The following is a 20,386-nucleotide window of genomic DNA, read 5'->3' as shown; positions in this document are numbered from 1 at the left end:
CTGGATTCCCATTGAAAACCCATTGAAAAGAGTGACCTCAACAAACCAAAAAATCTGAAAGGTTTGTCCTCGGGGTTTCACCTGCTACGTAAGTTCTGTTATACTCACAGACATGATTCAAACAGTTTTAGAAACGTCAGAGTGTTTTCTATCCAAAACCACTAATAATATGCATATCTTATCTTCCGGGGATGAGTAGCAGGCAGTTGAATTTGGGCATGCTTTTCATCCAAAATTCCAAAAGCTGCCCCCTATCCAAGAGAAGTTAATGCAGCTGGTGGCCACACCAAATACTGACTGTTACTTTTGATTTTGACCCCCCCTTTTTGTTCAGGGATACATTATTCCATTTCTGTTAGTCACATGTCTGTGGAACTTGTTCAGTTTGTCTCAGTTGTTGAATCTTGTTATGTTCATACAAATATTTACACATGTTAAGTTTGCTGAAAATAAACGCAGTTGACAGTGAGAGGACATTTCTTTTTTTGCTGAGTTTATTATGTACACTGAACAAAAATATAGACTCAACATGCAACAATTACAAATATTTACTGAATTATTGTTCATATAAGGGGTGGCAGACCAGCAGGTAGCCTAGTGGTTAGAGCGTTGGGCCAGTAACTGAAAGGTTGCTGGACCAAATCCCGAGCTGACAGGGTAAAAATCTGTCGTTCTGCCCCTGAACAAGGCATTTAACCCACTGTTCCTAGGCTGTCATTCTGCCCCTGAACAGGCAGTTAACCCATTGTTCCTAGGCCGTCATTGTAAATAAGAATTTGTTCTTAACTTGCTTGCCTAGTTAAATAAAGGTAAAATAAAACAATGAAATAAGGAAATCGGTCAACATCATCAGTCCTGACTTACCACTCATGTATATAGTAAATAAGTAGTGAAACGTATTATTGAGTAGAACTTGTAAGGTAGTGATGAATAGTAAGTTAATTGGTTAGAGGTTGTGGTAATATACTGCTATCTGTTGGTGACTAGAAACAATTGCATAATAGGAACTATTACAAATTGATGGTCCATGGAAATAATTATTAAACCCTATTCAAAACAGTCTACTTCTCAACAATCCCAGAATGGACTTAGTATTAGTATTGGTATTAGTATGGATTTGGTATGGGGTTAGTATCAGTATGGGTTTAGTATTAGTACGGGTTAAGAATTAGAATGGGTTCAGTAGTAGTATAGTATTAGTATGGCTTTAGTATCAGTATGGCCTTAGTATTAGTAAAGTATTAGTATTGGATTTAGTATCGGTATGGATTTAGTATCAATATGGATTTAGTATTGGTATGGATTTAGTATCAATATGGATTTAGTATTAGTATGTGTTTAGCATCAGTATGGATTTAGCATCATTATGGATTTAGCATCGGTATGGGTTTAGTATTAGTATGGATTTATCATCAGTATGGGTTTAGTATTAGTATACATTTTGTATTAGTATGCACACATTAATTATACAGTATGGGTAACAGTTTAATTGTAGCTAGGCTTCGGAGTGTGGGCACTGGGCCTGTATTTCGGAGTGTGGGCACTGGGCCTGTATTTCTGAGTGTGGGCACTGGGCCTGTATTTCTGAGTGTGGGCACTGGGCCTGTATTTCGGAGTGTGGGCACTGGGCCTGTATTTCGGAGTGTGGGCACTGGGCCTGTATTTCGGGGGGTGTGGGCACTGGGCCTGTATTTCGGGTGGGCACTGGGCCTGTATTTCGGAGTGTGGGCACTGGGCCTGTATTTCGGAGTGTGGGCACTGGGCCTGTATTTCGGAGTGTGGGCACTGGGCACTGGGCTATTGTGGGCACTGGGCCTGTATTTCGAGTGTGGGCACTGGGCCTGTATTTCGGAGTGTGGGCACTGGGCCTGTATTTCGGAGTGTGGGCACTGGGCCTGTATTTCGGAGTGTGGGCACTGGGCCTGTATTTCGGAGTGTGGGCACTGGGCCTGTATTTCGGAGTGTGGGCACTGGTCCTGTATTTCGGGGGGTAGGCACTGGGCCTGTATTTCGGGGGGTGTGGGCACTGGGCCTGTATTTCGGGGGGTGGGCACTGGGCCTGTATTTCGGAGTGTGGGCACTGGGCCTGTATTTTGGAGTGTGGGCACTGGGCCTGTATTTCGGGGGTGTGGGCACTGGGCCTGTATTTCGGGGTGTGGGCACTGGGCCTGTATTTCGGGGGTGTGGGCACTGGGCCTGTATTTCGGGGGTGTGGGCACTGGGCCTGTATTTCGGAGTGTGGGCACTGGGCCTGTATTTCGGGGGTGTGGGCACTGGGCCTGTATTTCGGAGTGTGGGCACTGGGCCTGTATTTTGTAGTGTGAGCACTGGGCCTGTATTTTGTAGTGTGAGCACTGGGCCTGTATTTTGTAGTGTGAGCACTGGGCCTGTATTTTGTAGTGTGAGCACTGGGCCTGTATTTTGTAGTGTGAGCACTGGGCCTGTATTTCGGTGTGTGGGGATTTTAGGGTGTGGGCACTGGGCCTGTGTATTTAATTGTGGGGAACTGGGCCTGGGTTTTGGGGTGTGGGCCACTGGGCATGGATTTTGGGGCGTGGGGCAATGGAGTTTTATGTATAGCTTGCCTACATAAGTAACATTTAACGGAAAACGCAGTGCAGGTTGTTTATGACGTAACTACATACACTGGAAAACAAAGGCCCTGTGCAAGGTTGTTTAAGAAGTTCTTACCTTTGGAGAATAGTTGTGTGATGTTAACTGTCACTGTCTCCCATAGATGGAGAGGAAACAGTCGTGAAAGGAAAGTCACAGGCCTAATGAAAGGAAGTTTAGAGAGGGGTCAAATATTATCCTGGTTCCAATGTTTGGCAATGACCATGGCCATAGGAGTCAGACAAGACAACATGAACAGATCTGAGACACCAGGCTAGTCAAACATGCCTTGGATTTCCTCTTATTTTTAAATATATATACATACATTGACAAAAACAAACAGTTACATACATGCATTTCCACAAACATTAATGATATCACACTTGCGCTGACCCACATCTTTCCACGGTATCCACACCCAATAGATCTCAGTTGTTCAAACACAATTCCACTTTAACATTATGGGGTATTGTGTGTAGGCCAGTGGTGGAAAAAAAATCTGAATGTAAATCCATTTTAAATGCAGGCTGTAATGCAACAAAATGCAGAAAAAGTCCAGGGGTGTGAATACTTTCTGAAGGCACTGAACTTCCATATTTAAAAAATATATATTTTTACCGTGGGGTCATAGAGCAAAAGAGAGAGTATCTCCTTTCCATAAGATCGTATTAGTTTGTAGCCCAAATGGTTTGGACTCTACAGACAGAAGTTGGCACGTTGGCGCTACTGAGTGCAGATGTGTCCCATGGGGCTTGTGGGGGTCGTAGAGAAAAACGGAAAACGTTCTGACGCTAAGGACGTTTTCGTGAGAAGATACTATGTATGTAGAATAGCCAAAACGATCCGTTTGAACTAGAGATTAGTTAGTTATTTTGGTTGCTTGCATAACCTTTGTGTGCACATTGGGGGGCACCAGTCCCATTTTGAACCAAAATAACTAGCAAAGCATGCATTTGGAGATCCTTTGGAGACCCTTTTTAGGTAACAGGCCCATGACATACTCAGCACAGACTTACCAATGCTAGCTAAGGTGATATGTGATTTAGGAGCTTCTCTCCTCAGGTGTGCAACTTAGAAACAGGAGCAGTCCTGGGTCTGATAGTCTGGTCCGTTCAACATAAATAATGCACTTAGAATGTGATTGTAATTATATCAAGAATGTAAGGGGTCAAGTGTGAAAAATGGCATCCCATGCCACAGCCAGAAATAAAACACAGTGCAGTCGATTCGCTAACTGACTGTGTTCGTTGGGCCTTCCTTTTATACCAAGGCACAGTGATGCATAATGTATTCCCTGTTCTCTTCCCTCGTCATGGCACCAGGGACACCTCTGACATTATAGAATAGAGACCTACACTAGCCCTACCTAACGATCATGTCAGTTATTGTCATAAAGGCTGTGCTGGCCTGTTTTTATATGTATTGTAAAACAGTAGCCTAATAAACTGCATGTTTTCCGACTCGTAGTGGGAGGACCAAACGCCATGTATTTACGTCCACAGGAGATCATGGATTAGGGTGTGGTTCAATACAGTTTGACCCTTTCAACACAACCTAACATCATTTTACTTATTTTTTTATATATTTTTTTCACCTTTATTTAACCAGGTAGGCTAGTTGAGAACAAGTTCTCATTTACAACTGCAACCTGGCCAAGATAAAGCATAGCAGTGTGAACAGACAACAACAGAGTTACACATGGAGTAAACAATAAACAAGTCAATAACACAGTAGAAAAAAAAGTCTATATACATTGTGTGCAAAAGGCATGAGGAGGTAGGCGAATAATTACAATTTTGCAGATTAACACTGGAGTGATAAATGATCAGATGGTAATTTGCAGGTAGAGATACTGGTGTGCAAAAGAGCAGAAAAGTAAATCAATAAAAACAGTATGGGGATGAGGTAGGTAAATTGGCTGGGCTATATACCGATGGACTATGTACAGCTGCAGCGATCAGTTAGCTGCCCCGATAGCAGATGTTTAAAGTTGGTGAGGGAGATAAAAGTCTCCAACTTCATCGATTTTTGCAATTCGTTCCAGTCACAGGCAGCAGAGAACTGGAAGGAAAGGCGGCCAAATGAGGTGTTTGCTTTAGGGATGATCAGTGAGATACACCTGCTGGAGCGCGTGCTACGGGTGGGTGTTGCCATCGTGACCAGTGAACTGAGATAAGGCGGAGCTTTACCTAGCATGGACTTGTAGATGACCTGGAGCCAGTGGGTCTGGTGACGAATATGTAGCGAGGGCCAGCCGACTAGAGCATACAGGTCGCAGTGGTGGGTGGTATAAGGTGCTTTAGTAACAAAACAGATGGCACTGTGATAAACTGCATCCAGTTTGCTGAGTAGAGTATTGGAAGCTATTTTGTAGATGATATCGCCGAAGTCGAGGATCGGTAGGATAGTCAGTTTTACTAGGGTAAGTTTGGCGGCGTGAGTGAAGGAGGCTTTGTTGCGGAATAGAAAGCCGACTCCAGATTTGATTTTAGATTGGAGATGTTTGATATGAGTCTGGAAGGAGAGTTTGCAGTCTAGCCAGACACCTAGGTACTTATAGATGTCCACGTACTCTAGGTCGGAACCATCCAGGGTGGTGATTTTAGTCGGGCGTGCAGTTGGAGGCCACGGAAGGAGTGTTGTATGGCATTGAAGCTCGTTTGGAGGTTAGATAGCACAGTGTCCAAGGAAGGGCCAGAAGTATACAGAATGGTGTCATCTGCGTAGAGGTGGATCAGGGAATCGCCCGCAGCAAGAGCAACATCATTGATATATACAGAGAAAAGAGTCGGCACGAGAATTGAACCCTGTGGCACCCCCATAGAGACTGCCAGAGGACCGGACAACATGCCGTCCGATTTGACACACTGAACTCTGTCTGCAAAGTAGTTGGTGAACCAGGCAAGGCAGTCATTAGAAAAACCGAGGCTACTGAGTCTGCAGATAAGAATATGGTGATTGACAGAGTCAAAAGCCTTGGCCAGGTCGATGAAGACGGCTGCACAGTACTGTCTTTTATGGATGGCGGTTATGATATCGTTTAGTTATGATATCGTTTAGTACCTTGAGCGTGGCTGTGGTGCACCCGTGACCGGATCGGAAACCAGATTGCACAGCAGAGAAGGTACGGTGGGATTCGAGGTGGTCAGTGATCTGTTTGTTGACTTGGCTTTCGAAGATCTTAGATAGGCAGGATGGATATAGGTCTGTAACAGTTTGGGTACAGGGTGTCTCCCCCTTTGAAGAGGGGGATGACTGCGGCAGCTTTCCCATCCTTGGGGATCTCAGACGATATGTAAGAGAGGTTGAACAGGCTGGTAATAGGGGTTGCAACAATGGCGGCGGATAGTTTCAGAAATAGAGGGTCCAGATTGTCAAGCCCAGCTGAATTGTACGGGTAATGGTTTTGCAGCTCTTTCAGAACATCTGCTACCTGGATTTGGGTAAAGGAGAAGCTGGGGAGACTTGGGCGAGTAGCTGCGGGGGGGGGGGGAGCTGTTGGCCGAGGTTGGAGTAGCCAGGAGGAAGGCATGGCCAGCCGTTGAGAAATGCTTGTTGAAGTTTTCGATTATCATGGATTTATCGGTGGTGACCGTGTTACCTAGCCTCAGTGCAGTGGGCAGCTGGGTGGAGGTGCTCTTGTTCTCCATGGACTTTACAGTGTCCCAGAACTTTTCGGAGTTAGAGCTACAGGATGCAAATTTCTGCTTGAAAAAGCTGGCCTTTGCTTTCCTGACTGACTGCGTGTATTTGTTCCTGACTTCCCTGAACAGTTGCATATAAGTTTGATTTGAGTTTTTTTTTGTAATAAAACATTTTAAATTTTCACATTTTCCCAGCGGTGGTGTTTCCAACAAACAGACTTGTTTCAGATCAAAATCATTGTGTGATGACGTAGTGCAACAAAACGGACTTTATCGCTTACATTTTCACATACCGAATGTGTTTCCATCGCATTTTCAACTCTACCGATCAGTTTTGTCACAAAAACTGTTGCGTTAAATAGGAAATGTGCCGACTCTGGTCTTCGCACCTGTGACCTACCCCACATCTCCTATATACGATGTGGGTAGGCTGTGCAGGTTGGCTATCTACATGAGATGATGATGGATAAGAGCCAGAGTATTTGTATTTGTCAAACGGCAGTCACGCATCGATCACCATGTCACCAGAATAAGACCCTCTATTTATTGGAAAGCAGCATCAAGCTTATCACCGTGCAGTTCCACCACCCTTCATAACTTATTTAATCTGTAGTCTAATAAACTGTGTGGCTTCCCGAGTCGTAGTGGGAGAACCATACACCATATCGTCCCGTGACTCCAAATGTACTTTGATATATCGGTTACCACCGCCTTTCCTGCATAATTAATTTTACAGACAATATCTCACCATGTCGAACAAACAAATGATCTGTCATCATTTATAAAATTACACAGCTGTCGTTATTTATAAAATTACACAGCTGTCGTTATTTATAAAATTACACAGCTGTCGTTATTTTTTAAAATACTATATGACTTTACTCGCATAAAAACTGTGGGTGGGAACGTGGTCAATGACATGAAATTAATTCAAAATGACATTCTAAGCTAACTGCAAGCTAACCTAGACGGAGCATTGCATTATGGGAGACGTAATGCACCATGGGAATCGTAGTATGCTGTAGACGAGGACAACACAGAAGCTTCAAAATGACAAAAACAAGGAATTGTGCAGTATGACTAACAACAACGATAAAAGATCAAAATGTGTGTGAAATCTTAAAGTACTGCATATATACTAACAGGATAATAACTGGTTATAAAGTGGCGGAATTGACCCTTTATAGCAAGTTGTTTCATTGTGTCAAAGCTTCATCTCCTTGCAGCTGGAGATGAAACTGTACACTTAAACGAGACACGCCCCAACTGGCGATGACGTTATCGATATACAATGACACAACACAAGCTCTGACAGTTATGGTAAAAAACATATAGGCTACAGTATCCCAACATGCTCCTAGAGTTATTATGGTAAATAACACGTATCACAACATGCTCTTACAGTTATTATGGTAAATAACATGTATCCCAACATGCTCTTAGAGTTATTATGGTAAATAACATGTATCCCAACATGCTCTTAGAGTTATTACGGTAAATAACATGTATCCCAACATGCTCTTAGAGTTATTATGGTAAATAACATGTATCCCAACATGCTCTTAGAGTTATTATGGTAAATAACATGTATCCCAACATGCTCTTAGAGTTATTATGGTAAAGAACATACAGTATATGCTACTAGAGTATCCCAACATGCTCCTAGAGTTATTATGGTAAATAACATGTATCACAACATGCTCTTAGAGTTATTATGGTAAATAACATGTATCCCAACATGCTCTTATAGTTATTATGGTAAATAACACGTATCACAACATGCTCTTAGAGTTATTATGGTAAATAGCACGTATCACAACATGCTCTTAGAGTTATTATGGTAAAGAACACGTATCACAACATGCTCTTAGAGTTATTATGGTAAAGAACACGTATCACAACATGCTCTTAGAGTTATTATGGTAAAGAACACGTATCACAACATGCTCTTAGAGTTATTATGGTAAAGAACATGTATCCCAACATGCTCTTAGAGTTATTATGGTAAATAACATGTATCCCAACATGCTCTTAGAGTTATTATGGTAAATAACATGTATCACAACATGCTCTTAGAGTTATTATGGTAAATAACATGTATCACAACATGCTCTTACAGTTATTATGGTAAATAACATGTATCCCAACATGATCTTACAGTTATTATGGTAAATAACATGTATCCCAACATGCTCTTAGAGTTATTATGGTAAATAACACGTATCACAACATGCTCTTAGAGTTATTATGGTAAATAACATCCAGTGGGGTCCGGAACACTGAGGTATAATCAAAACTGGAGACTCCAAGATGTTCGACCATTGTTTTAAAGGTAATCTACTGGTATTCGCATATGCCAATTAATGGACCATCTATGTCCGGGTTGCACTACGTCATCACACATTGATTTTGATCTGAAACAAGTCTGTTTGGTGGAAACACCACCGCTGGGAAAATGTGAATATTAAAAATGCTTTATTAGGAAAAAAACTCAAATCAAACTTATGTTAGGTTGTGTTGAAAGGGTCAAACTGTATTGAACCACACCCTAATCCATGATCTCCTGTGGACGTAAATACATGGCGTTTGGTCCTCCCACTACGAGTCGGAAAAACATGCAGTTTATTAGGCTACTGTTTTACAATACATATAAAAACAGGCCAGCACAGCCTCTATGACAATAATTGACATGATCGTTAGGTAGGGCTAGTGTAGGTCTCTACACACTTCTTGTTAACAAATTATAGTTTTGGCAAGTCGGTTAGGACATCTACTTTCTGCATGACACAAGTCATTTTTCCAACAATTGTTTACAGACAGGTTATTTCACTGTATCACAATTCCAGTGGGTCAGAAGTTTACATACACTATGTTGACTGTGCAACAGCTTGGAAAATTCCAGAAAATTATGTCATGGCTTTAGAAGCTTCGGATAGGCTAATCAACATAATTTGAGTCAATTAGAGGTGTACTTGTGGATGTATTTCAAGGCCTACCTTCAAACTCAGTGACTCTTTGCTTGACGTCATGGGAAAATCAAAAGACATCAGCCAAGACCTCAGAAAAAATAGTAGATCTCCTTCATACAGCTCAGGAAGGAGACGCGTTCTGTCTCCTAGAGATGAACATACTTTGGTGCGAAAAGTGCAAATCAATCCCAGAACAACAGCAAAGGACCCCTTGAAGATGCTGCGGGAAACAGGTACAAAGTATCTATATCCCCAGCAAAACAAGTGCTATATAAACATAACCTCAGCAAGGAAGAAGCCACTACTCCAAAACCTCCATTAAAAAAAACAGACTACGGTTTGCAACTGCACATGGGAAACAAATATCATACTTTTTGGAGAATTGTCCTCTGGTGTGAGGAAACAAAAATAGAACTTTTGGTCATAATGACCATCGTTATGTTTGGAGGAAAAAGGGGGAGGCTTGCAAGCCAAAGAACACCATCCCAACCTTGAAGCACGGGGGTGGCCGCATCATGTTGTGGAGGTGCTTTGCTGCAGGAGGAACTGGTGCACTTCACAAAATAGATGGCATCATGAGGATGTAAAATTATTTGGATATATTGAAGCAACATCTCCAAAGACGTCAGTCAGGAAGTTGAAGCTTAGTCGCAAATGGGTCTTCCAAATGGGCAATGACCCCAAGCGTCCTTACAAAGTTGTGGCAAAATGGCTTAAGGACAACAAAGTCAAGGTGTTGGAGTAGCCATCACAAAGCCCTGACCTCAATCCTATAGAAAATTTGAGGGCTGAACTGAAAATTGTGTGCGAGCAAGGAGGCCTACAAAACCTGACTCAGTTACACCAGCTCTGTCAGGAGGACAACTTGTCCTTCCACAAGGAAGCTTGTGGAAGGCTTCCCGAAATGTTTGATCCAAGTTAATACACAGAGTGTGTCTATATATAGAAAAATACAAATTGGGGTAATTGTCTTGCTGGAAAATCCATTTGCGGCCAAGTTTCATCCTCCTGGCAGAGGCAACCAGGGTTTTGGCAAAAATGTCCTGGTACTTGATAAAATTCATGATGCAGTTGACCTTAACAAGGGCCCCAGGACCATTGGAAGCAAAATAGCCCCATAATATCAAAGATCATCCCTACTGTAAAATATGGTGGTGGAAGTATTTTTTGCACATGCATTGTTATTTTGAAGGCCAAACCCAGCATTGGTGTGCGTGGCCAAACGTCTCTATTTCATGTCATCTGACAATTGCACCGCCCGAAGGTTGATACACTGTATTGGCACTAAGATTCGAACCGGTGCTATGGTTAAATGACATGGAAAAAAAGAGCTCTTTTGATACGCACACCAATGGTGGGTTTTGCCTTCGAAAGAACAATGCATATACAGACAATATTAATATTCCACTTAATTCCATTGGCCCATGAGGCAATTCTGTAGGTGGCAGACTCTTGCTTGTAACATATTCATTCTGGTTTAGATATATCAAAAGAAAACATGATGAACCATTAGGTCTGAAGTCTGAAGCTGTCTAGTGGTAGTCTTGTTTTTTCCATATTCATTCTGAAAGCCATGGGTTGAATATATAAATATTTGATCCATAAGGTCTGAAGTAATAAGCCTGAAGCTCAAAGTCTAAATCTAGTTTTGTGTTGACATTGCCGAGTCTTCATTGTACCATATTCATTCTGAAAGTTACATTTTGAATATATGACAATAAGCTTAACAAATTAACCCATATGATGTTCTGAAGAATCTGGATCTGTACAATGTTGACATAGATAAAGTGGCAGCTGTGGGAGAGATCTTCTAGAGGAAGTGACAGAGAGCTGTGGGAGAGTGCTTCTACATGAAGTGTCCGAGATTTGTGGGAGAGAGCTTCTAGAGGAAGTGTCAGAGAGCTGTGTGAGAGAGCGTCTACATGAAGTGTCAGAGATTTGTTGGAGAGGGCTTCTAGATGAAGTGACAGATATCCTAGATGAAGTGTCAGAGAGCTGTGGGAGAGAGCTTCTACATGAAGTGTCAGATTTGTTGGAGAGAGCTTCTAGATGAATTGTCAGAGATTTGTTGGAGAGAGCTTCTACATGAAGTGTCAGATTTGTTGGAGAGAGCTTCTAGAGGAAGTGTCGAGAGCTTCTAGAGGAAGTGTCAAGAGAGCTTCTAGATGAAATGTCAGAGAGCTTCTAGATGAAGTGTCAGAGAGCTTCTAGATGAAGTGTCAGAGAGCTTCTAGATGAAGTATCAGAGAGCTGTGAGAGAGAGCTTCTACATGAAGTGTCAGAGATTTGTTGGAGAGAGCTTCTAGATGAATTGTCAGAGATTTGTTGGAGAGAGCTTCTTCATGAAGTGTCAGAGATTTGTTGGAGAGAGCTTCTAGAGGAAGTGTCAAGAGATCTTCTAGATGAAATGTCAGAGAGCTTCTAGATGAAGTATTAGAGAGCTGTGGGAGAGTGCTTCTACATGATGTGTCAGAGATTTGTTGGAGAGAGCTTCTAGAGGAAGTGACAGATATCCTAGATGAAGTGTCAGAGAGCTTCTAGATGAAATGTCAGAGGGCTTCTAGATGAAGTGACAGATATCCTAGATGAAGTGTCAGAGAGCTGTGGGAGAGAGCTTCTACATGAAGTGTCAGAGATTTGTTGGAGAGAGCTTCTAGAGGAAGTGTCAAGAGAGCTTCTAGAGGAAGTGTCAAGAGAGCTTCTAGAGGAAGTGTCAAGAGAGCTTCTAGATGAAATGTCAGAGAGCTTCTAGATGAAGTGTCAGAGAGCTTATAGATGAAGTATCAGAGAGCTGTGGGAGAGAGCTTCTACATGAAGTGTCAGAGATTTGTTGGAGAGAGCTTCTAGATGAATTGTCAGAGATTTGTTGGAGAGAGCTTCTTCATGAAGTGTCAGAGATTTGTTGGAGAGTGCTTCTAGAGGAAGTGTCAAGAGAGCTTCTAGAGGAAGTGTCAAGAGATCTTCTAGATGAAATGTCAGAGAGCTTCTAGATGAAGTATCAGAGAGCTGTGGGAGAGAGCTTCTACATGAAGTGTCAGAGATTTGTTGGAGAGAGCTTCTAGATGAAGTGTCAGAGAGCTGTGGGAGAGTGCTTCTACATGATGTGTCAGAGATTTGTTGGAGAGAGCTTCTAGAGGAAGTGTCAGGAGATCTTCTAGAGGAGGTGTCAGGAGATCTTCTAGAGGAGGAGTCAGGAGCTCTTCTAGAGGAAGTGTCAGGAGATCTTCCAGATGAAGTGTCAGGAGATCTTCAAGATGAAGGGTCAGAGAGCTGTGTGGGAGTGCGTCTACATGAAGTGTCAGAGATTTGTTGGAGAGGGCTTCTAGATGAAGTGACAGATATCATAGATGAAGTGTCAGAGAGCTTCTAGATGAAGTGTCAGAGGGCTTCTAGATGAAGTGACAGATATCCTAGATGAAGTGTCAGAGAGCTTCTCGATGAAGTGTCAGAGAGCTTTAAGATGAAGTGTCAGAAAGCTTCTAGATGAATTGTCAGAGATTTGTTGGAGAGAGCTTCTAGAGGAAGTGTCAAGAGAGCTTCTAGAGTAAGTGTCAGAGAGCTTCTAGATGAAGTATCAGAGAGCTGTGGGAGAGAGCTTCTACATGAAGTGTCAGAGATTTGTTGAAGAGAGCTTCTAGAGGAAGTGTCAGAGAGCTTCTAGAGGAAGTGTCAGAGAGCTTCTAAATGAAGTATCAGAGAGCTGTGGGAGATTGCTTCTACATGAAGTGTCAGATGTGTGGGAGAGAGCTTCTAGAGGAAGTGTCAGAGAGCTTCTAGATGAAGTGTCAGAGAGCTGTGGGAGAGAGCTTCTACATGAAGTGTCAGAGATTTGTTGGAGAGAGCTTCTAGAGGAAGTGTCAGATATTTGTTGGAGAGAGCTTCTTGATAAAGTGTCAGAGAGCTGTGGGAGAGTGCTTCTACATGATGTGTCAGAGTTTTGTTGGAGAGAGCTTCTAGATTAAGTGTCAGAGATCTTCTATATTAAGTGTCAGGAGAGCTTCTACATGAAGTGTCAGAGAGCTTCTAGATGAAGTGACAGATATCTGGTTTATGTCAACATTTGGTTGTACGTTTGTTATTTGTAAACCTTTTCAAATATTAAATAATAATTTATTAATCTCTCTTGTGTTGTGTCATCTCTCATGGACAACAATAGATTGATGTCCATGAGAGATGGCACAACACAAGAGAACAATAATGTTCTCAATCAATCCAGGATTAATAAGTGAGGATCTCTACACCTCCATAACATGTCTGTAGTGTGTTATCAGTTAAATGTGGCCACATAATTTAATCTGCAGCTTCCCTTGCCTGCCTCCCCTGTATACTGCATGAGATGGTGGATTGGTTGAGACCAGACCGACCAAACGGCTAAGAACAAAACCTCTGTACTCTTAATCAGCTTAATGCTGGCTTATTCAAAGGCCCTCTTTCAGACAGGGCAGCTGCTTCTGCCAGGCCGGGCCCAGTTTGAGTAGAGGGTGTGACTGCTGGCAGGCCTCGCCGATGCAGAGAGACTGGTTGGTGATTAACAAATGTCAGTAGACTTTGGAATCTGGGGAGCAGTCAGGTGGCAGGGTCATGCTGGCCTGTTTTCCCTATCTTTTCTCCCACTTTCCTCACTCCTCTCTTCCTCCCATCTTCCTCTCCTCTCGTCCTCCCCTCTTTCTCACTCTCCTCTCCACTAGAGGTCGACCGATTATGATTTTCCGATACCGATTATTGGGGGACCAAAAAAGCCGATACCGATTAATCAGACAATTGTTTTACATTTTATTTGTAATAATGACAATTACAGCAATACTGAATGAACACTTACATCAATAAAATCAAAATTTAGCCTCAAGTAAATAATGAAACATGTTCAATTTGGTTTAAATAATGCAAAAACAAAGTGTTGGAGAAGAAAGTAAAAGTGCAATATGTGCTATGTAAGAAAGCTAACGTTTCAGTTCCTTGCTCAGAACATGAGAACATATGAAAGCTGGTGGTTCCATTTAACATGAGTCTTCAATATTCCCAGGTAAGAAGTTTTAGGTTGTAGTTATTATAGGAATTATAGGACTATTTCCCTCTATAACATTTGTATTTCATTAACCTTTGACTATTAGATGTTCTTATAGGCACTTTAGTATTGCCAGTGTAACAGTATAGCTTCCGTCCCTCTCCTCGCTCCTACCTGGGCTCGAACCAGCAACACAACGACAACAGCCACCATCGAAGCAGCGTTACCCATGCAGAGCAAGGGGAACAACTACTAGAAGGCTCAGAGCGAGTGACGTTTGAAACGCTATTAGCGCGCGCTAACTAGCCAGCCATTTCACTTCGGTTACACCAGCCTCATCTCTGGAGTTGATAGGCTTGAAGTCATAAACAGCGCAATGCTTGACGCACAATGAAGAGCTGCTGGCAAAACTCACAAAAGTGCTGTTTGAATGAATGTTTACGCGCCTGCTTCTGCCTACCACCGCTCAGTCAGATACTTAGATACTTGTATGCTTGTATGCTCAGTCAGATTATATGCAACGCAGAACACGCTAGATAATATATAGTAATATCATCAACCATGTGTAGTTAACTAGTGATTGATTGTTTTTTATAAGATAAGTTTAATGCTAGCTAGCAACTTACCTTGGCTTACTGCATTTGCGTAACAGTGGAGTGCAACGAGAGAGAGGCAGGTCGTTATTGCGTTGGACTAGTTAACTGTAAGGTTGCAAGATTGAATCCCCCGAGCTGACAAGGTAAAAATCTGTCGTTCTGCCCTTGAATGAGGCAGTTAACCCACCGTTCCTAGGCCGTCATTGAAAATAAGAATGTGTTCTTAACTGACTTGCCTAGTTAAATAAATGTGTAAAAAAAATAAAATAATAATAATCGGCAAATCGGCGCCCAAAAATACAGATTTTCGATTGTTATGAAAACTTGAAATCGGCCCTAATTAATCGGCCATTCCGATTAATCGGTCGACCTCTACTCTCCACCCCTCTTCTCTGGCTCTTCAAGCCAAGACTGCAGATGTTTCTCTGAGCTCTGAAAAAAGGAAGTTCAGACATGTTAAGACCTCCTTGTGGGGCTTAGTTGGCAATTTCAAAATATTTTTTCTCTTCCCAATTTGTTTTAAAGAAGCTGGTGTGGTGTCATTCCAAAGGCCTGACCCTCTTAATTATTTGGTTATTTTTAAAGTCATTTTTTTTGTCTCCAATAAATGTATTGTCATCAATGAATGAAAGGGCCAAGTCAGGAAGGCTGGCAACTGCGAGGTGGTTTTGCTGAGCAACATTGCATTCAAGGCAGGCAGGCTGAAGGACTTGAGACACAGTACATCTGGCAGATAGATTTCTGTCAGCAGCTCTCAAGTGACTGTCTGGGCTGTCTCAGGTCCCGTCACAAATGGCACCCTATTCTCTATATAGTCCACTACATTTGACCAGAGCCCTATCGTTTGACCAGAGCCCTATTTTGACCAGGGCCCCATAGGGATCTGGTCAAACGTAGTGAATAGGGAGCCATTTGGGATGCAGCCTCTGTGAGGAGGATCTGATCTGTGGAGCCATGTTGTGCAGTGAGAGCACTGGCTGAACACCTAAGCACACATAGCTGGCTGGCTCCTAAAATGGCTGCCCTTGAAGCTCAAAGGATCTGCTGCACAGCTCAGTGCCTGACTGTCAGAGCGCCGACAGAGCAGATAAAAGCATTACAAATACCGTCCATTAACTTGGTGTGGCTGGCATGGAGTCACTAAACTGACACCAAGGGAGATAGTAGCAGGAACGTTCTTGATATCCATGTCAAGGATCCTGGCATTAGAATGCATCTTTGTTTTGTATTCCATGTTCCGAGTTCCGACGAGAGAGCTGCCACAGATCAGGGTGGCAACCTGACCCTGGACAACAATGAGGGAGCAGGAACTGGCTTCTCGGTACCCACTGGCAGGCTGCAGGGGCTGTTCCAGTGGAGATTGGTTGGTTACTGGACGGACGTTAACTGCTATGGTTTCATACCAGAGGTCTGCAAACCTGCAGCCAAAAATAAGCTACATAGGGGCAATACCAAAACAAATGGACAGATGACTGAAAATAATGTCCCCTTCTACCACAGTTAGCCATAGGAGAGGAGAAGCCACTGTGTCATTGGAGCTCTGCACCAGGATACACTGTTCAACCTGTTATTTTGTTGCTACTATGGTGTATGTTTACAGGACCAGGTGGGGTAGCCTAGTGGTTAGAGCGTTGGACTAGTAACCGAAAGGTTGCAAGTTCGAATCCCCAAGCTGACAAGGTACAAATCTGTCGTTCTGACCCTGAACAGGCTGTTAACCCACTGTTCCAAGGCCGTCATTGAAAATAAGAATTTGTTCTTAACTGACTTGCCTAGTAAAATAAAGGTAAAATAAAAAAATAAAAGGGAAAGTTTGTGCTCAAATTGACATTTACTGGCCACTATTTTGCCACAGGTGCAGGAGGTTCAGATAAACAGGATATATATTGGCCTTGTGGTGGTATTGCAAAGATCCTCCTCGGACAGGAATGCTGGTGGATGGCTCTGTAAGATAGGGCCAGGGAGTCGAATAACAGAGGCTTTCTAAAGTCAACAGCTTTTTAGTGCTCTTCTTCCTACCTTCTACTTTTCTGAACAGTATATATTTGAATAGGAACTAGTGCTGGTTGTATAGACTATTGCCATAAGGGCTGGTCAAATTCTATAGACATCTTACCAATAAATAACCCCCAGAATGCTATGTTATGATTGTTCTGCCAAGACCAAAGGATTATACATTACGATGCATATTTCACTGGGCTACACTGTGCTAGTAGAGGGAAGCAATAATCCTCTTTGAATACATGCAAATATTAATGTCCTTGGTCTAGACGAATGCACAGCACAGATGACCTGTGGCAGATGTATTAAATATGGCCTGTTCTGCTTTCTGCAGAATTCGGCCTGGTGTTTTAGTTCAGCCTTCATTTAGAAAGTGTTAATAATAAAAACAAAGAGAGTGCCCATCACGCTGTGATGAGTTTGAATGTTAATGAGTTACATTTCAAGGTAATGCCGTGTGTCTCTCTGTGTGTCATCACACAAAGAAGTTTGGACAAGAGGCGAACCCCCTTTTGATGAAATAGCTGTCATAACTGCCACATAAACAGTCATTTTATGCCCCACTCATGTTTCACTCTCTGTGTTTTTTGCTTTTTAACTGACACGGACTGTAGACAGAGATGGCTAATTAAGATTGTCTTTTGTGATGCTCTAAAAACTGCCCTGTGCTATTTTACCTATGTATGTATTTGTTTACCATCCATAGTTTTGGAAACATGTTTTAGAATGGGAAGCGGGTTACATTTGGAATTGTGTGTTTTTTGCCACACTGTGTAATACTTTATTCCTCTTGGGACTAGTCTGTCCACAAGTTTGGGATTTATGTTTGTATCATAACAATACACACCAGTGTGTGTTTATGTGGCATTGGTCTACATTGAAAACTGTCTATTTGAAACAGAGAAATGTCAATGAATGGCATATCGGTGTATTTATGTGCAGCAAGTCAGTTTGACCAGCAAGCAATGCCATTGGTTAGTTAGAATGTCGAGGTCAGAGGTGACAGGTTATTATCAGTTGGTCCTCGCTATCCGTGAACCTTGGGACTTCTCTACCCCGTTTAAAATGTTTAAGGTAAGGATTATGGTTAATGTTAGGGTAGGGGTTAAGGAATAGGGTCGGGACGTCCCAAGGATACCAGATAGCACTGACCATTATCAGTTACATCAGTTGTGTATTTCATCATGGAACAGAATAGCACTGCGGACACAAAGCTTTATCTTTCTCTCTGTGTGGATTGATTTAAGTCTTATTTGGGAGGGACTTGATGCAATCTGAGGGAATTGTCTGTGTGTTTCTGTGATGTAAATATTGGGACGCAGTCTGATGGTTATGCGTCCCAAATAGTACCCTAGTCCCTTTTTTAGCACTCAACTTTTGACCACCGCCCATAGTGCCCTGGTCAAATATAGTGCGTCATATCAGAAATAGGGTACTATTTGGGACGCATCCTGATGGCGCTGCTCTCCAGCTGTAGTTTATCCCAAGGTAATAAAAATGGAACAAATCAACTCAGTAATCCCTCCTCAGATTGCCCATTGTTCTTGGAACCATGCAACAACAACAACAACAGATCTTCTTAGTATGCGCTGCAGTGATGTCAGAGCTGAAGAATCCAGCCGCCTGTAGATGTCTCTAATGTTGACGTGTGAGACCGAGGCAGAAACTGACCAATTCTCTTGTCTTGCCTTCTCTAAAATGTCTCTACTGTTGCATTTCTATCCCAGGGTTTTAGCCTACACTAATTTCTATCCCAGGGTTTTAGCCTACACCGGTGCTAGACCTAAATACTTTTGTGTTTCCACCCATGTGGCCTAAATGTGACATGTTTTTGACTGAGACTGAGGCATCGTCCCTTCACTTTAATTTCATTCCCTACTCACCCATTCTCTTCTCTTGTGTTTTTCCTTTGCCAGGTTTCCCTGATTTTCCAGGGAGTCCTCAGCAATGGAGGTGCTACAGTGCGATGGCTGTGACTTCCGTGCTGAGTCATATGACGACCTCAAGGCCCACATCCAGGATGTCCACACAGCCTTCCTGCAGCCCACGGACGTCGGAGACGGAGAGGGGGGCGGGAGTCCCTGCCAGTCCAGGTCAGACTCTCTTAACTCCCCCAGCCAGACAGAGGGGGAGGAGGAGGATGAGCAGAATGAATCTCCCCAAACTGAAACGGGTAAGGGCACTCCATCGACTATGTTGTGTATGGACAAATGATTATGATTCATTATAATGAATGATATAGGTATGTCTTATACTTTACATATTTATACTTTACATATTTATATTTCTTATACATACAGTGCCTTGCGAAAGTATTCGGCCCCCTTGAACTTTGCGACCTTTTGCCACATTTCAGGCTTCAAACATAAAGATATAAAACTGTATTTTTTTGTGAAGAATCAACAACAAGTGGGACACAATCATGAAGTGGAATGACATTTATTGGATATTTCAAACTTTTTTAACAAATCAAAAACTGAAAAATTGGGCGTGCAAAATTATTCAGCCCCTTTACTTTCAGTGCAGCAAACTCTCTCCAGAAGTTCAGTGAGGATCTCTGAATGATCCAATGTTGACCTAAATGACTAATGATGATAAATACAATCCACCTGTGTGTAATCAAGTCTCCGTATAAATGCACCTGCACTGTGATAGTCTCAGAGGTCCGTTAAAAGCCCAGAGAACATCATGAAGAACAAGGAACACACCAGGCAGGTCTGAGATACTGTTGTGAAGAATTTTAAAGCTGGATTTGGATACAAAAAGATTTCCCAAGCTTTAACCATCCCAAGGAGCACTGTGCAAGCGATAATATTGAAATGGAAGGAGTATAAGACCACTGCAAATCTACCAAGACCTGGCCGTCCCTCTAAACTTTCAGCTCATACAAGGAGAAGACTGATCAGAGATGTAGCCAAGAGGCCCATGATCACTCTGGATGAACTGCAGAGATCTACAGCTGAGGTGGGAGACTCTGTCCATAGGAAAACAATCAGTCGTATATTGCACAAATCTGGCCGTTATGGAAGAGTGGCAAGAAGAAAGCCATTTCTTAAAGATATCCATAAAAAGTGTTGTTTAAAGTTTGCCACAAGCCACCTGGGAGACACACCAAACATGTGGAAGAAGGTGCTCTGGTCAGATGAATCCAAAATGTAACTTTTTGGCAACAATGCAAAACATTATGTTTGGCGTAAAAGCAACACAGCTCATCACCCTGAACACACTATACCCACTGTCAAACATGGTGGTGGCAGCATCATGGTTTGGGCCTGCTTTTCTTCAGCAGGGACAGGGAAGATGGTTAACATTGATGGGAAGATGGATGGAGCCAAATACAGGACCATTCTGGAAGAAAACCTGATGGAGTCTGCAAAAGACCTGAGACTGGGACGGAGATTTGTCTTCCAACACGACAATGATCCAAAACATAAAGTAAAATCTACAATGGAATGGTTAAAAAATAAACATATCCAGGTGTTAGAATGGCCAAGTCAAAGTCCAGATCTGAATCCAATCGAGAATCTGTGGAAAGAACTGAAAACTGCTGTTCACAAA

The 20,386-nt window shown here is 42.5% G+C and overlaps 2 protein-coding genes across 5 annotated transcripts in view; one reads left to right on the top strand and one right to left on the bottom strand.

The window, feature by feature from the left end:
• The window catches only part of LOC135548115 (zinc finger protein 462-like), a 72,041-nt gene that overhangs the window by 14,159 nt on the left and 37,496 nt on the right, over window positions 1-20,386 (top strand). For all 4 annotated transcript variants that reach the window (XM_064977405.1, XM_064977406.1, XM_064977403.1 and 1 more), the window contains exon 2: window positions 18,745-19,001. In XM_064977405.1, coding sequence (XP_064833477.1) covers window positions 18,776-19,001 — 226 coding nt within the window. In that variant the 5' untranslated portion in view covers window positions 18,745-18,775. The remainder of the gene's footprint in view (window positions 1-18,744; window positions 19,002-20,386) is intronic.
• On the bottom strand, window positions 1,496-6,570 carry LOC135548947 (uncharacterized). The gene is made up of 2 exons (XM_064979041.1): window positions 6,551-6,570; window positions 1,496-2,441 (listed from the first exon to the last, which is right to left on the bottom strand). Exons 1-2 carry the CDS (start codon window positions 6,568-6,570, stop codon window positions 1,496-1,498), a joined length of 966 nt encoding a protein of 321 aa, XP_064835113.1.

The sequence above is a fragment of the Oncorhynchus masou genome, chromosome 11, assembly GCF_036934945.1.
Source record: "Oncorhynchus masou masou isolate Uvic2021 chromosome 11, UVic_Omas_1.1, whole genome shotgun sequence".
NCBI lineage: Eukaryota > Metazoa > Chordata > Actinopteri > Salmoniformes > Salmonidae > Oncorhynchus > Oncorhynchus masou.
The sequence above is the reverse complement of the archived record's forward strand: the minus strand, read 5'-3'. Positions and strand labels throughout refer to the sequence as shown.